Source organism: Strix uralensis, chromosome 7 (genome assembly GCF_047716275.1).
Source record: "Strix uralensis isolate ZFMK-TIS-50842 chromosome 7, bStrUra1, whole genome shotgun sequence".
NCBI lineage: Eukaryota > Metazoa > Chordata > Aves > Strigiformes > Strigidae > Strix > Strix uralensis.
In genome coordinates this window covers 5,624,233-5,641,817 of record NC_133978.1, presented here as the reverse complement: position 1 = coordinate 5,641,817, position 17,585 = coordinate 5,624,233, and the positions used below count along the sequence as shown (strand labels likewise).

The window sequence follows — 17,585 nt, the reverse complement described above, 5'->3', positions numbered from 1 at the left end:
AGAATGTTTATGATCTCGTGCAATGAGACCACATTGTGGCCTGCGAGGAATCCTCACACATCACGCCCCTTTGTGAGCACTGTGTATCTATTGCAGAGTAGCACTGAGCAACCTCTCTGTAAGGCACTTTGTCCATGTACAAATGCCCTGAGAAGGACAAAGTGCCAGTACCAGCTACAGACTGACAAACCTGGAGGCTTGAATACCTGCAGGTAACCATGTCCAGCGTGACAGTTGACCCAGTGCCACGTGCTAGATGTGAAACACTTTCCTTCATTGTACAGAGGGGTTCAGCTGCTTTGGGAGGTGTATATTGCTTTATATTTGCTCCAGATTTTATTGCATGTTTGTGTTGAGGTCCATAACCGCCTGGGAGGACCTGTTAGAAGTGGTGGAAGTGTGTGGTTACTGTCCTTGTAAGGAATTGCATCAACCTCCCTGAGGAGAGAGGGATATAGCCTTAAGCTTGGCTTATCGAGGACAGTCTAGCTTGCTTGAAGAGTCACCAGTCAGTGAAATTGCTCCCTTTGACTGCAACCAAGCATCTGCTTCTACTCGACCAGTCTCAAGAGTCATGAACTTGCAGGAGGACTGGTTTCAGGCCAGCACCCACCTCCTCTGAGGTTGCTGAGAGAGCTGAAGGTTGGGTCGTGCTCAACTCAAGGAGCGATGAGATGAGTCCACATGCTGGGGCCCATTTCTGGAGGCAGCTTGTTTGACAAGCAGTGCTGCAGAGTCGACATGCGCAGTTGGCTCAGGTTCATAGCTAAATTAGTCCATTTGTATTGGCACGGGATGACAGGGCTCCTTAATGCCTCATGGATAGAAAAATTACCCTCCTGTACATCTGCAGCTAAGGCTTCCGCATGAAACGCGGCTGAGAGTGGCTCCCCAGCCTGCAGCAGCTATGACATACCCCCTAAATGAACAGATCAGCTGGAGAGGGGCTGGCGGGGAGGCAGGAAAAGGCACTTATAGAGTCATTCAGGCGATGCTCGTGTCTGGACAGCAGGATCTCTATCACAAATCAGAGCGAAAGAGCAGAGAGCTCTCCCCAGCCGGTGTGGGGAAATGAAATGTAGACACCCAGCAGATTTCCGTTTTGAGCTTAGAGGGCGCGTTTTTGTGATTTTAGTGCTTGGGCTGGTATAAAGGGGAGAGAGAGAGAGTGAGACAGCCTTCAGTGAAACTATGTGTAACACAGGCAGGTAGCTGCAGTCATCAGTAGTTCAACCCCCATCTTTAAGTAGAGCTCTGTAGGATGCCCTGCATCCCAGTTGCCAGCTGTTATTTCTCCGTGTAGATCTCTGCTTCCCAAACACTGTATCATCAGCCTCTAAGCATCTCCCCCTCATTTCTCACTGTTCGCTTGTTGTGATAGTGGATGGCATCTTAGGTAACTCCATGGACCACAGTTTCTCTCTGGCAGAGTCACAGCCTCAAAGACTCCTTTTCCATTTTCAGAGAAATAGGCTGCAAACACAGGCAGAGCTGGAAGAGACTGAGCAAGGGGTAGGAGAGTGGAGCGGCTGTGCCTCCCAAACAAATAGACACCCTGCGTGTGCTGGGTCTGTGGGTTACACAGCACTGCCCCGCTCATATGAGAAGCTGTTGAAAGGTTGCAGCCATCAGAGGGGTGTTTTCCGTGCGTGGCGGAGCAGCAACGCGAATTTGAGCAGAGAGATGACAAGAAACCTGCTAAAAGAAATAAAGAAAGGATTTCCTGCCTCGCAGACGCTAAAACCCCATTTCGGGAAGTGAGTGGCTGTGAAAGGCATGAGGCCATTCAAAGAATCGGGGCTGTGTGCTACTGGGCCCTCCAAGGGTTTGTCTGATGGAGAAGAAACAGCTCGTGCTCACTTTAACCTGCTCCCAGAAGGTCTGTTTCTTCCAGCCCTCTGAAACAGAGACTGGGCGAGAGATGAATATGAGTTTTCTCTGCCAGTAATTTCCAGCACAGACTGCACGCAAAATCTTCATTTAAAATGTGTAAATGACAGCGAAAGAGCCACAAGGGAGCCAGATTTTAAGAGACCAATTTGCTGCCTGGGTTTTAATGACTGTGCGCCACAACGGGCCCCGCGCTGCTTCGCTGCTGTGTACGCTCAAGAAGGGGATCAAAGGATGGACAGACGGACAGTCAGGGGCTCAGCAGATCCTGCGTGTCACCCTGGAGGATAAAATATTGTATGTCATGCTTGGAAAAATTGGGAGAGGTGAGCCTCCCTTGCTTCCGAAGAACAGAGAGAGGCTTTGTTTCCCAGGCGCGTGGCTCGGAACTGCCCTACGGCACGTATTGGGGAGACTGTTCCCCGCCAAGGGGGTTTTCTGTTCGGCGCCCCGTGCCTGGCGGGACATGGAGGAGGTGACGGGAAGCTCTGCTTCACTAGAGGGCCTCAGCAGATTAATTCCTCTGAACGCCCTTGGTGCGCCCCAGGCTCGGCAGGTTGTACGTCCAAATCAAGCCCAAAATGTTCTCCCCTTGTGCCGCAAGTTGCCCGCCTGGGGTGTTGCTTCCTGCTGCCCTTTGCTTGCTTTCTGCAGAGTCCTTATCAGCCGGCTCTTGTTTCCAGACCTTTCCCTCTGGTTCTCACCCTGCCTGGCTGCTTTCCTCAGAATATTGGGGTCAAAATATCCCACCACTGGTGCCTCGGGACTGCCCTGGGGTCTATGTGGGGGACGCGATAGCCCATTTGCACCATCCTGTAAAATGCCCTTCGGCTGCGGGGAGGAAAGACAGACACAGGCTGATGTGAGCCCAGCCTCTGCTTTACAATCTCTTTCCTGCCACTATAAATAACCTCGGTGAGAGTCACTTCAAAGGGAAGAGCTGGCGGCGGAGAGGTGGTTTGGGGACCAAGCGGGACAGGGGCGTCCCACAGCCCGATCCCACCCCGGCGCTTTGCATAAATAAATAAATCATGCAGCAAAGGGAGAGGTGGAGAGAGAGGGCGAGCAGAGGAGGTTACTTTGGGAAGCCGCGCAGCTCGCTCATCCCAGCCCCGTAGTTCGGAGGGAGTGTGTCATGTTACAGGGGAGCCACGATCAGCCAGAGCACGACGTTGCCGGAGCAGCTGAGAACTACCTCTCTCTAATGGGGACTTTCATGTGCGAGCTCCTGGCCGGTCTGCGAAGGAACTGAAACTGGCAGCTTAGAAGGAAACAAAAAAAAAATATCTACCAGCGAGCCAAAAGACTGAAACACAGGAGGAAAAAAAAAAAAATCCTGATCAGATTTTTTTTCCCCCCTCCCACTGTTTGCTGCAGTTGGATCCTTTTTTTTCTGCACGCCTCTTATGTGTGTGTGGTTTGTTTTTATTTTTTAAAGACCCCCCCCTATCCACTTTTGTCATTATTGCTGTTATTTGTTATTTGCTGGCACTGGGATCCCCTTGGACGCTCTTTTTCTATGCCTTCTGGATTGTGCTTCTCAGAGTAGGAGCAAGGCTTTATTTATTCTATTTATTTATTTATTGTTTCTCAGGACAGGGAGGGAATGTTGGAGGAGAAGAGTTGGAAAGGCATCGGCGAAGCAGCTTTTGACAGGGGGTGCGTGGCTCCCCCCAGGACCAGCGACGGGGAGAGATGCTGCCGCCTCCCTCTCCTGCTGGGCTCGGGGCTGCCCGGCGTCTCCCTGCTCTCTCTGGTGCTGAGCCTCCTGCTGTACTTTCGAACCTCCGATCTGCAGTCCCGGGTGTCCCACTTGGAAGCGGACAGGCCCACACAGCTCCCTGCCTGGCTCTCAGCAGACCAAATGGAGACAGCTATTTTGGGAAGAGTTGACCAACTGCTTGATGAGGTCGGTGTCCTTTCATTTAGCGTGTATAGTTTGCAGTACTATAGATTTGAGGCATGTGCATGCTCACATAGTCCCATTATCTGTTTTTTTTTTTTTTTTCTCCCTTAAAAATGTATTTCTGCACAAGTGATGCTGCTAGGTTGAATTTCCCATGCCTTCAGGTCCCTCCCACCTCTCAAACCTGCCTGGCGTTTGCTTCCCTCTGCCCCAGCCCACACTGTGCCTGAAGCCCGGCACTTTGCAAAAGGGGAAACCTCATCCCTGGTCCTGGCAGGGAGGGAAGAACCTGCAACCCTCTCTGTCTGGTGACTGATGACATTGCCTGCTGAAAGGGTTAGAGCTAGAGGTCAAACCTGGGAATTCACTGTGGGTTTGAGCCCTGGGAGAGGGACAGGCAAGGCATGCCACAGCTGGTGTGGTTACGGGAGGAGGTAACTGCAAACACACCAGTGTTGTGATGGACTGGCTTTGCCGCTGTGCCAGCCCTGACCCCTTCCATGGCTCCTGGCTCAGGAAAATGAGACATGCTGTCACTGCCAGGATAGTTTCTGGTACTGCCAGAGCATCAGTGCAGAGCATATGTCTGCTATGCCCACTTGAGCCTCATCCAAACTCCACTGGAGCCAGTGGACTCTTCCTCTGAGGATGGGGGAAAGCTGTTGCTGAAGAAGCCTGAGCTTCAGCAGGTCTATATAGAGGGCCCAAAAGTGCAGATTTTTGTTGCTGACACCTTTTATTCTGCTGTGCTGATGCTGCTGGGGGCTGCCTGGGCTTCTCTGCCCTGGGCAGGATGAGTATCCTGCAGTATTTCTTGCCTCGTTGGGGCTTTGAAGTGGTTTTGACATATGTCAGGGAGCAGATGGTGGCTCACGTCTCTGAACTCTCCCGGCAGGTCCACACTGACCTGTTCCCACAGCTCTAGGGGACGCTTGGGGCTGCGATTCAGGGCTGGGGCTGTTTCTACCCACCTCTCCTTTTCTCTGTTTATTCCAGCCTTGGCTTGAGACAGGCTGGAGAGATCCCCGGGGCTAGCCCAAAAACTGTTTGTGTCTGAAAAAAATCTTGCGTGCTGCTTTTACCAAATGAGGTGAGGAGTGGGATGATCAGAGTGGTGGCTACTGGAACCTGTCTTGGGGCAACGCTGCTTGGCACCTGGGGGGACCTGGGGACCCCCCCTCACCCCCACTTTCTAGGAGCTGTGAAGGTCTGTGGTGAGGAGTTTAAACCTACAGCTGACAGGCTTGGCTACTGTTTATGGGTCTCGTGGGAGCGGTCCCTGCATCAGCTGGGATTTGCAGTCAAAAGTTGTGAACTTCGAGTTAGCAAATGCCGTAGGAGCTCAGGGATGTGGTTTTGAGTGGCCTCTTTGGATGAGGAATAAGGGGGAGACAGGGTCCATGGGGCAATACCCCATAGGAAAAAAGCTTTTTGGGGAGGCAGAAGTGTTGCAAGTGGCTGGACCTGTGCCCCACGGTTGCACCCTTGCGCAGGCACTCCTTCCTTGCCACTGAGCAGAGGATAACGCGCAGCGGTCCCCTTGACGCTGCTGGCATGAGTCTCCTGGGAAGTCACAGTTTATCTCTACCAAGTGATTTGAGACGTGCCACAGGATGCCTCCCGGGACCGGTGCCCGGGGCCGGATGGCCCCCTGTGTCCTGCTGGCTCTGCTGGCCGCAGCACCTTTCTGCCTTTTAATAACCCAGCTTAGAGAGGAAATGGGGCTCTCATGATGCCCACACGCCCAGCAGCACCCCTGTTTTCTGAGCAGCCCCTCCTGAGCCCCTTTGGAGTGGGCCCAGCCCCCCTCACAACCAGTGTGGGGAGCAGTCATGGGACAGGAACCACTGCTTGAGGGGCCAGCACTTGCTCCCAGGTACCACCAGGGTTACGGGTTCCCTGCTGGGCCACAGCTTCAAAAATAGCTTGGAGAAAGGTGCCAGAGCCTGTGGAGGAGCAGAGATGCCTGGTCCAGGTCTCCTATCCCTTTACACCTGGGAAGCTCTGCTGCCTGTGGGGGGAGGAGGGCTGTGCCTCCTGGGGAGGAGACCCTCCCCAACTCCGCTACACACTTCAGCTAAGCTCCTCAAACAGCTACTTCAGATCTTCACAACTCAGCCAGAGGTACTGGTGTGGGCCAAGCGGCTCAAGGTGCAGGGCGGGGGTCTGCTGGTGGACAGATGGTGGGGTGGCATATGGGGCTTTTGCTTAAGAAAGAAAAACAAATCCCGCTGGTCCTCCTTTTCATTAGGTCTGAAGTGGGGCTAAGTTGGATGGGTGTCCCAGACTGGCTGTTGAGGGACAAGAAGGATGGAGAAAAACAGGAAAGATTAAGGGAAGCTGGGAAAGGATGGGAGAAGAAAAATGAGGAAAATGAGAGACTGGTCTGAGCATGAGGAGAGCGTGACTGGGGGTAGAGGGGCTGTGGCCGGGCTTGCTGTGATGGACATGACAGCAGGATATTCATTCCCCCCTGCTCAGACCCTCACTGCCTCTCACTGCCACATCCTCACGGTTTCCTGGTGTTTCAACCTTAATGGGTTTCACAGCTGCCAGCTCAGTGTTATCCATCACAAAATAAAATAGCAAAGCTTTAAAGAAACCCCGGCTTTGGAAAGAGCTGGTCTGAGCCAGGCAGGGAGGTGGGAGGTGTGAGGAGCCACAGGCATGGCAGCACATTTCTAGCTCTGGTGGCTGTGAAGATCAGCTGGAGGGATGCGAAGAAGCGAAGTCTTCAAGGGCTGATAGAGGAGCTCTGAGGTTATGCTCAAAACCTGTACTGCTCTGTGCTTCGACCTGGAGCACATGGTGTCCTCCAGGCTGTGCCATGTTTGTGCCCAGGTGTGCCCTCGAGGTCCCCAATGGTCTGTGAGCAGCCGTGAGGACACTGTATGGATTGCACTGAAAAGTGCAAAATGCCAAGTCCTGTTAGGTGCCCTACTTCCAGACAAGCAAAGGTAAAGCAAACTAGCAGGGAGAGGAGCTGGGTTGGTTTGTTTAAAATGTTAATTTAAAGCCAGCTGGTGGGGATGTTTTCCTGGTGTTGGAGCCCAGTTTTGGAGCACCTGCAGCTGGCTGTGGCAGTGTTACTGTTTTGGTTCAGGATGAGCAAAGAGAGGGCCACAGATGCTTCCCCAGAAGCAGCCCGACCAGTGCTGCTTCACTTGTTACTGTGTAAACCTCTGCCTGGTGTCAGTGAATAGCAGAGGGGAATTTTCTGCGAGGCACAAATTGACTAAGTTTTCCCACAAAAACATCTGTGTGGAATGGGCCAGAAGCAGGTAGTTCAGGAAGAACTTTAGCTCCATGTAGGAATTCCTCTGCATTTAGGGGATATCATAAAATCGTATGAAGAGCACAAATAAACTCACTACTGGCATGTGCAGTAAAGACAAAGCTTTCCAAAGAAGAAAACAAGGTCCTTTCCCATGCTGGGTAACATTTGGTACTGTTTCATTTGCCAAAAGCTCGTCAGGGTGGAGAGCAGGATGGATTCAATGCTGCTGCTAGGAAAAAAAACCACCAGAATTTGTGTGCTTGTGGAAGTAGAAGTGTGTGTGTAACACAACAGCAGTTATCCTGTAAAGCCTGGGGGAAGATCGCCTGCCCCTTTGCGCTGTGATGAGTGCGTTCAACCTCTCAGGGACTTGTGTTGAAGGTATTTGTTGTGTCTTTAGTGACGCTGAAGGGTTTCAGGAGCTGTGCCATGGATGGGGAGGGAGCATTGATCCTCACTGCTTTCTCAATAGGCTCATTTCCCTGGGACTCTTTTCTTACTTATGCAAGCAAAGAAGGGACACCTGAAAACTCCCTTTCCCTCCTGACCTAAAGCATTTTTTCCCTCCTTTCCTTCAGTGTGTCAAAGCACACTGCTCAATTCTGCTTCCCAGGATCAGCAAGATTGCTCTAGGCATCCCCTGCCTTGATCTTTAGCTTAGTGTTTTCCATCCCAAACTAATGAGATTTTTTTTTTTCCTTCCAATTTCTCTGGTAGCCAAGTCCTATTTCCTTTCAACTGTTTGCAATCCTTGAATCTAGATGGTGTTATTTCCAAGCTTTTCGCTCCAGCTGGGAGGGCTCACTGCTTGCTTTGCTCTATGCCACAGGGTCCTGCGATTCCAGGAGCTGGGCCTTTAAGAAAAAGCAGCGAAATTGGAGATAAAACAATAAGAGTTAACAAAACCACCCGCCCTTGAAATCCTCCTGATGGTTGTAATAGATTATCTATTTGAAACATGTTTCTTTTAGCTGTTGGAGATAGTGGTGGGAAATGATTTCACCTCCCCGGGTGACTGCAAACAACTACGTCTGTTAAAGAGCTATTAATCTGTCCCCTTTGAAGAAGTGCCCTCTCTTTCACCTAATCTCAAGTGCCCATCCAAAATAGACAGGCACTTGCAAGGTTTGGGAGGCCACAGCCATGGTCCTTTAATGTGAGAAGAGGTCTTGCTTTCACTGCTCTGTCCACCCAAGCCAGCCCTGTCCTGTCATGCTAGTGGCGAGTTAACAAAACCCACAGGAAAAGCCCGTGCTGTCTCTTGCCCATTCCAGCATGTGTTTCAGCCCGACCCTCCTGGCCTTGCCTTCTTGCAGACAGAGGCTTTTTCCCTTTCCTCTGCACTCAGTGATGTGCAATAGCTCCCTAAATACACAGTCCCCGTGTCAGAGTCAGTCAGTTGTGGCCCCAGTGCCGACAAATGGTTTTTCAGCCACTTTCATATGTACAGGGGAAGGTGCAGCTGTTATGTCACCTGAAAACACGACAAGCAAGAGCAAGCAGGCTATGCTGACAAGCCACTCCTTTCTATAAGAAGTGTTTTCAGCACTTCTGCCAGGGCAAGAGGTAGCCAGTTGCTGCTCTGATGTTTCATGCTCTTAGGTGTCTCCCACGGTGAAAAAGCAAACCCAGAAAGGAGATCGCAAACACGATCTTTTATTTTTGCTTACAGAAGTCAACCTTGCCCTAAAATGGAGTGGTTTTCTGCTGCCTGGGAATGGAAGTTTTCTCTTGGAAAGGCCAGTTTTAGAGGGAAGGCCCTTTTTTTTTGCTGTCCTGAGCAAAGCTGGCTTCTTGTGTTGGACCAGGTGGTATTTAGCACGGTGGTAATGAGGGAACCAGAAAAGGCCAGGACTTAATTTCATTTCACCATCTCAACCCAGAGTTGAACTGAGGTCTCCAGAAGCCAAGGATTTTTTCTGTTGCAGTCAATGTTTGTTTAATAGATTGTGCAGGAAACAGAACTCCAGTGCTCCGAAATTCCTGGTAGGTTTTGCCTCCCACTGAAGGGGGAAAATCGCACAGCACCACTGCCCTTGGCAGTCCCTAGGGATGTGCAGAGCTCCTGGGCTCCAGGGCGGCACTGCGACGGCCAGGGATGGAGAAAATACCGAATGCCAGTGAGTGCCCGATGGCTGCATGGTACCCGTACTTGGGGCTGTCCTCCCAGTCCTGCCCAGCAGCACCCGTGCCTCCCTCCTGAGGGGCCCCCATCCTTGAGAAGGCTATTTCAGTTGTCCCAGGTGTTTCCAGTACTCTGACCCTGCAGATAAAGCTGTGGGGAAATGCTATTGCTCCTGTTCCTCTCCCATTCATACTCAAGTCCTGCTGGGTCATCACTTCCTTGATAAGTCCAGTTATGCTGCTCCTCTCCTTGTGAGCTGGCAGAACAACCCAGCCAAGGCTTCTTGCAGCAAGTCCTAATTCTGCCTTCCCTCCCCGCACGGTTCCCTCTTGGCCCCTGGGGTGCCTCTGCACTTGGCGGGCCAGGGATCTGTTGCATATTTCCTTGCAGATTTCTGTCCTAGAAAGCGCCCTGCTGCAGCAAGGGTGTTCGGACCCTTGCTGGTTAGGAAATGACTTTCTACTCCTGCCTGTGTGAACCATCACCCCTCCCTCCCCTGTGCTAAGCCTAATTCCCAAAGATGGGAACCCCACCCGAATGCAGCACTCTTGTGTTCAGACATTTTGGTTGGCACATGTGTAGATGGAAACAGGAATGCATATGTCTACATACCAGTCTGAGTATCCAAATAAAGGCTCCGCTGTCCTATTTGTGCCCATGTTTGACCATTAGCACAAAGTGTTCAATGCCAGGCAGATCTGCGGAGCAGAGCCGTGCCATCTGGGGGTGGCAGCTAGATGGGAACGTGCCCAAATGGAAAGATTCACATATCTATGCTTTTAAGCTGAGAAGATAAAATGCTATATGGGAACTGGCAATTCTCTTCATGTGAAACCCTCTCCTCACCCTGATATCAAATCAGCTCACTACCAAAACATTTCAGTCTACCATGCAAAAAACCCCTCTGAAAATATTCCATTTCTAGTCAGTCACAACAACCCTTACTGATTTTGACTTGCAATAAGGAAGCCAGTCCTTTCAAAGTGAAAAATGGAAGTGTTCCAGCCAGTTCTGCCTTCCCTCATCCCAGGAAGAAATATGTTGCTTTATTATTTTCCTCTCTAAAAGAAATTCTCCCCAAACTGATGCCTTCTTGCAGAAAGGTGCTCACCTGTGAAAATCGAGTAATTTCTATATGATCCTGGGCATGGGCTTCTGTTGAGGCCAACATAAGGCTCTTTCTTTCAAAATGTTGGCCCCGGTTGTGAAGTAGGTCAGACAATAAGAAGGTGCAACTGGGATGAACAGTTGGGCTTGAGGGTTAGAAGGGAAGAAGGAGTGATGCCTTAGCACAGGCACCCCGGCAGCTCAGTCTTCTCAAATAATCTCAAATCATTAACCAAGCACGGTTCACAGGCATTAATGAATAACTTATTTGGATTGATTTGCATTTTCTTCACTAAATCACAGTTGTTTAAGTCTATGAGGGGTGGTGTAGATGCTGTCCCTAAAGTGCATTTTGCTCAGGACATGGGTCAATTTTAATGACATTTCCAGTGCGGGAAGATGGGGTGGACTCTATTGCCCCTTTAAGAGATACAGAGATGGGGCCAGAGAGCAGGAGACTGACACGCCGGCACCATTAGAAATCCAAACTCATTGGAAATGAACATTTTGACATGATTCCACCTTCAGGAAGCTCTTGATAGGTTTTGTCTTGTTCTGCGCTTAGAGAAAAGTTAAGCTTCACAGCCTCTGAAGGTTTCAGGAAATGCTGTTGCTGTTTTCAGGCCACCTTCAGCTGCAGTTTTTCAGTGGGACCCTTCTGTCTGTCCTAGTGTCTCCATGAACATAAGGAGTCTGCCACAGAGGAGAAGAGTACCTGCTTCAGATCTCCATTTTTCATCTGCTGAGAGGGTCTTCTGAGAAACACGACTTTCTCATGAGGACTCAGTCACCTCTTTATTTGCCACTGCTGGCTCTTGATTTTGTAATGTCTGTCAGGAGGACCACATTTGGAGGCCATTACGAAACTCCCTCAGCCTGCTTCCAATCAAACCCCACATTTCTAGTTAAAGACTATGAACTTTAGTGTCTTTCTTCGTTCCCAAACTGTTTTGCTCAGTTTTTCCCATCTCTTCCCAAACTGTTCTGCTCTGTCTCTCCCATCTCTACTTGGGCAGCATCCCCCAGTCCCACTTTTCTAAGAATTTGAGGCTTTGGTTTCAACGGTATTAATGAATCAATTTGCTCTTTTTTCTCCCTTAACAGAAATTAAAGTTCCACTTGCCAAGACACCGAGAAGTTCGAGAGACACACCAGCGATGCAACTGCCCGGCAGGTAGGGATCTGGGACGGATAGCAATTTGGAAGGGCTTTTTTTGTCTACATCTTGTTAAAAGATTTTAAATATGGTGTGGTATTTGAATACAAAGTTACACATACTTGTGTAACAGCGTGCTTGAGGTGTAGAAAATCAATATGGAGATGTGTGTAACAAGTCAGGTACATGTGTAAATACTAACTCTTCATATGACAGAAACAGCAGGAAAAGTGATAGACATCCAGGTAGACATCTGTGTAGTCAATAAAGAGAGGAAGATACGTCTAGAGGGCAGATGTTCCCATTCATTTTAGATATCAATTTTGAAGTGGGCAGAATGGCTCTTGGGAGGTGCATCTTCCTTGGCTGATTTGAGAAGGTTTGAGACATGCAGGCTAGACCCAACACCAAAGCTGAACAGCTAAATTTTGGTGAGCCAAAGTGCCTCTGGGGTGAGAAGATTTGAATTCCTTGGTGTTATACAACTATCCGAGGCATCTTGCAGAATACCAGCCTTCTGTTAGAAGCAGCCATTTATCAGGGGGTTGAATGAAGTGGTCACTCAAGGTCCCGCTCATATAACATACAGAAATATTATGGGATTGCTTAATTGCATTATGTTTTTAATCATGCTAATATCAAAAGGCTCTTTGAGACACATCTTCTGAAGTGGTTTCAATACAATAAGTGACAAATTGCTATGGAAAAAACATTTGTGAATGGCATTTCATTCCATTACTATGAATCATTCAGCCTTCCTCATTGTCTTTTGATGCATTTGGCTGTGTACAAAAAAATAGAGAAGTGCCAGCTACCACTCACACCCAAAGTCAGAGTTTTGGAAGAGTTTGAATGTGTGTACCCAAACTGAGTAACTGAAACTCATCTTGAAAAGAAAGAGGCAGAGAAAGTTGTGTCTGGATGAGCATCTGAAAGTGGCATTTCCATTTTCTGTGGTTCTTTGGTTCTCTTTGGTGCCCAATGTGTGGGGTGTTCGACAGTGTCCGGTGGTACACATATCAAGGTGTGTTTAAGTATGGTCAACAGTGGGATAATGGTAAATGAAGGGGGCTGTCTTTGCTGTAGGTAATGTTGTCTTGAGATCAATGTATTTAGACCCGTTTACAGACATAGGAGGTGTAGTCTCTTGTCAGACTAACATGGCTTTGTAAAGAAGCAGCTTGTAAAAGAGGCAAAGCTATACAGGTTTATGGAAATGAACTATATGGAAAAGAACTAAAGTCCAGGATCCAGACTTGTAGAATGTTGGAAAATGCCTGATTTGACTAGTCCAGATCAGGACTGTTGGACTTTCTTTTTAGTCCCAGAAAGAAACATGAGGAACTATTTTGTTTAATTTTAAAAGACAGTCCAAATGAAATGTCTTGTAAGTATCTCTTCTCCAATGATCAGATCACAACTGAGTTCAACTGTTTTTAAATTTCAACCCTTCCCTATGATGGGAACACAAATCATAGCACTACTCCATTTTCAAGTTCCTGCCTAGACTTGACATATAAATGCCATAAAACCACAGGAATGAATATCCTCCTGGTGTTTCTGAGCCAGCTTGGAGAAGGAAACTTAGAACTTGAATGCAGAGCAGAGAAAAAAGAGATTCACTGATTTTTGAGGCCATCTGAATGTGACCCCCTACACCATGTGTGTGATAGATGAATTGCCCAAGTATTCCAGCATCAAGATCATAATATGTGGTTACAGATACCCACATTCCTAGTGAAGCCTCGGCAACAGTCAGTGCTGGATTTCTTATAATGTTTAGGTACCTGCTCATTCTGTTAAGCTCATAATATTTCTGAAGGACCGCTTTAATTCAGGAGAACAATAATAAAAGATGTCTCATAAAGGTTCAGGCTTCCTTTTCTACCTGTCAAACTTGCTTGTCTTCATCAAATATCCTACAGGTACAGAAACTATTTGTAAAAATTTCCCCCACCCTGCCAGCTAATCTGTTGAGGGAAATGAAGCTGTAGTCCAAAGCTGATGTTGTGGCAGGTGAAGTCTTTGGGCAGTGCAGAAATGAAAGCACCTTCAAGTAGCCATTGTCTCATCTCAGACCCTTTGCTCCAGGGTGTTTTCCTTTGGTGTCCAGGCTGATGCAATGCTGGCCACCTGAAAGCACTGTCATGCTGTTTCAATATGGTCTCTCTTCTTTATCCCCAATGCCCTTTTTTCCCTTGTGTTTAAAATGCCCTAAGGACCAGACAATGTGACCCTTGTGGGAGACCAAGGTATTCAGAAGCACTGAGAAGCATCAAGATGTTGCAAGACTTGGCGCATGCCCGTTGCTTCTCAGTGGCCCACTCTACTGCCTATAAACACATCATGTTCCTCACCAAAAATAAACGTTCATCAGAAATGACATTTGAGTTAAACCCTAACTGTGAGCACGGCAAAAAAGGGAAAAAGGAAAACAAGTTAATTTGCTGACCTGTTCAGTATGGATGTGGAGGTCCTGGGCAGGGTCACCCATTGCCATAGAAGACCTTCAGGACAACAGAGGGTTGTGAATGTAAATAGTTTGGAAAAGCTGGGAGTAGGGGAACAAGAAGACTGTGAAGTGTGTGACTGTGCTGCGGCTATCTGAGCACGTGTGATAAGAACCATAGGAATAACATGGTCAGGAAAACCAACGCAGCTGTATTTATAACAAACAATAAGGAAATAAAAGTTTCCTTCAGCTGGGAAGCTGCTAATTCAGATCACTTGGACTAGGGCTGGGTGAGACTACCTGTGAGTGAGATGTCGCTCTTTGGCATTGTGATTTTTGAGCTCAGAGGTTGCAATGGGCTTCTCCAGCGGTGTCTCAGTGGGGAGGACACAACCCCCAAGGGTAATTACCCAGTTCCTGGGTAATTAGACTCAGTTCCCTTTGTCTGGCAGATAACCTGTGTGATTCCTTCTGTCCCCACCATCTGCCAGACTGATCTGGGACAACTTCATACAGGTTGGGAAAGGGTCCTGAAGCCTCAACGGCAGTAATGACTGTACCCAGCTATTCACCATGCCCAGACCCTGTGCCATGCTGGGGCCCAGTGTGGACAGGGAGCTCAGCCCATGTTTTGATCCGAGGTCATTGCGTGCTAGGATGAGACTTGGGGAATTTTTCTGGAACTGAGCAGATGCTGGTGAGACCATGGGTCTGATTTCTAGGATTGAGCCTCTCTTCATGACTTTTGATCAGATGAGGGAAATGTTTCTTTTCCATATGGGATGTGGATGTGGCTGAGAGCTCAGGAGAGCTACCTGAGGCTGGAGGATCCTTTCACGGTCAACTGACCTCCCTTGGTTTGTGCCATGTAATAACAAAATGCTGCAAGGGAAGAGCATTGTGTTTCACGTTGACAGGGTGAAACCCTAAGTTTTCCTGGTCTAATCCAGACCCAATTTCAGGTCCAGACCCTGTCTGCCTGGACAGTCTCAAACAGCCAGGGATTAACACCAAAACCCCTTCCCACAGCCTTCCTTGTGGAGGTGGACGCTTGTGTATTTTGTATACACAAGCTCTTTATTAGACCTTTCCCATCTTCCTCTCTTCAGCTCCTATTTTCACAGTCCCCACGTGGCTGCTTTTCACTCTGCTGGCTCTCTGCTCCAGTCTTCAATATCCCTTAAAAAAAAAAAAAAAAGGAGGCTGGCTCCTTTCCCTCTGCCCCCGCAATGCTTGTTTTGGTCTGGTTTCTCCTTGGGTAGGTTGGGAGCCCGCAGCGCTGGAGGCGGTCAGCCGTGTGAGCAGGGAATCAGCTCAGAGGGATGTCGAATGGCTTTTCCATCCCTGCCCATGGCAGCACTCGGGGGCAGAGGAGGGAGCTGAGCTGCGGGAGTAGGCAGCTCCGGCCCTGTGGGCTGCCGGGGCCTGGGACTGATGGTCAGAGGGAGGTTGCACAACCCTGCCACAAACCAGCGTGCCTTTTGCTCTTATAGGGGCTTTGAGGCTGGTGTAGGGCAACTGCAAGGATTTTGGCATTGGCCAGGAGCTGGGGTCCTCTTGGCAATGTCTTTGAGGCGTTGCAAGGGAATGTCCCATGGACATTTCTTCTCATACAAAACCTCACCCACGTCCCCTGTCTGCCCCAGCCTGGGGTGCAGGGAAAGCTGCTTGGCCACTCTCTTCAGCTCTGATTGACCTTACAGAAATACCAGTAGAAGCTGTCACAACTCAAAAATGTTGCTGCTGTTTCCCTTCTTGCAGGGTGGCCCACGAGAGCAAAGGTGCAGCGGTAACCCCAGTTGCACCCCGGGGCTGTGGGCCACATGGTGTGCACGTTTGGTCCAGGCATCCTGCTTGCACCCTTGGGTGCACCCGTCCCGTGGTGGCTGGACCCCTCGGCACAGTGGCAGCTGCTGGAAGAGGCCAGCAAGAAACGGCGCGGGGCTGCAGCGGGGCTTTGACTCCCACCCAGGATGTGTCACCCAGAGGCAGCAGGTCCAGCTGGCAGGAGGCGGCAGGATTTCCCACCTCCCGACCCCTGCCTGGCCCTGTGGGCAGTCAGCAGAGGGAGGAAACCTCAGGAAGGGCAGGACCCTGTTGGTGGAAGAGGAGGTGGTGGGGATGGCTGCAGTGGGGCCAGATTCCTGGGCAGCCGAGGCTGAGCCTCGGGCAGGATATTGCATCTAAATGGGTGCATCCATTTCTCCCTTGGGATACTTACCTCCTCCCCAGATGCCTCTGGGCAGGTGAGCCAAAAGACGGTCAGTGCCCAAGTCATGCCTGCTCACCCCTACCCCACACCCCAGCCAGGGTGTTCTGCCTCTTGCCAGGTTGTTTTCATGGCTGTTATGTTTTCTTGCTGTCATTTTTAATGCGATCCTTTTTCAGCTTGCTGGGACTGCTTGGACAGATCTGAGTGCTCCTGTGAGATTAAAAACCTGAGCACACTGGTGAGCCCTGAGAGGTGGAGAAGGTGTTTGGGATCCCTGGCATGGGGGTGTGGAAAGGTCACCCTGGCTATTTAAATGCTGGCAGCCACAAGCCATGTCGGTGGCCCTGGCTCAGAGCCACGAGGAATGCGAGGTGGGAGTGTGCAATGAAACACCCATACATGGCCCTGCTGTCAGGAGGTGTGCACTGAACTAGTTGAAATGCTACGGTTTTGTGTTTGACCCCTTTTCAGGAAGATAAGTCAGCATGGCTTTATATGCTGATTATGCAAAAGGTGCTTTCTGCTTTAAAAGTGTCTAAATGCAGCTTTTTGACACTAACCAAAGAATCAGAAAAAAGGACATTTGTCTGTGTCTCAGGCAGCCACTCCTTGCCAAAAGCTTTGAGCTTTCTAAATTACTTTTTTCACTTGAATGCACTGGCAAAGCCCTTGTGGCCGGGCTGGCCAGAGAGCCGAGCTCCGGAGGGAGCAGTGCCTGGGCTGCCACGGACAGGCATCCGGCACCACCGCAGCCAGAGCAGCACGTTGCCGTGTCAGAAAATGTGATTTGCTGGCACAGCATCTCCACGGCACGGCACATCTGGAAGGAAAATTGCAGCATAATCATTGCTTAAATACTTCTCCTCCTTTTTTCCCCTATTATAAGAGATCTCCCTGGGAATTCTATTATTCCCTGAAATTTAAATATGTTGTCCCCATCCACATTTTTTGAGTCCTCCAGAGTATACACACACTTCAGCCTCGAAGGTTGCTCATGCGCCCTGGCCTACTGGCTGTATTTTGGGCTGGGGTTTGTTTGGTTTAGACATACTGTTGTTTCATTTGTTTTGAAGATGCAAACCACACAATGAATTCCACGGATTCTGTGAGCAGTTATGAATAGATGGGGATGAACAATTCAGGAAAAAACAAACAAACAGTTTGTTTGGTCGCTTAACTCTCTCTCTCTGAACACGTAGGCAGCTGTGCTCTTACACAACTGCCTGTAGCGGCTCGAGGGGTCACCCCCACCTTGGCTTTTTGTCACCTGGAGGTTGCCACATCCATGGCTGAGGGATGGTAAGAGGGAGGAAGGATGCTCCTTATACGTCTAAGCACCAACTCATCCAGCTTAGTCTGCATTTGGGATTTAAACTGACTTTATTAAGGAGTATTTAATCGATTTTAATGAACCTGCTGTTGTTGCCACAGTGCAGACTAGGAGGGCTCATGTAAGCCAT

At 49.5% G+C, this 17,585-nt stretch overlaps 1 protein-coding gene across 1 annotated transcript; it reads left to right on the top strand.

Annotated features, from left to right (window-relative positions):
• Window positions 1-2,866: 2,866 nt before the first annotated feature.
• On the top strand, window positions 2,867-15,706 carry LOC141946209 (collagen alpha-1(XIII) chain-like). Its single transcript, XM_074875668.1, has 4 exons — window positions 2,867-3,298; window positions 3,490-3,799; window positions 11,410-11,479; window positions 15,675-15,706. Coding segments are annotated over exons 1-4 (414 nt in total). The 5' UTR covers window positions 2,867-3,296.
• Window positions 15,707-17,585: the final 1,879 nt, after the last annotated feature.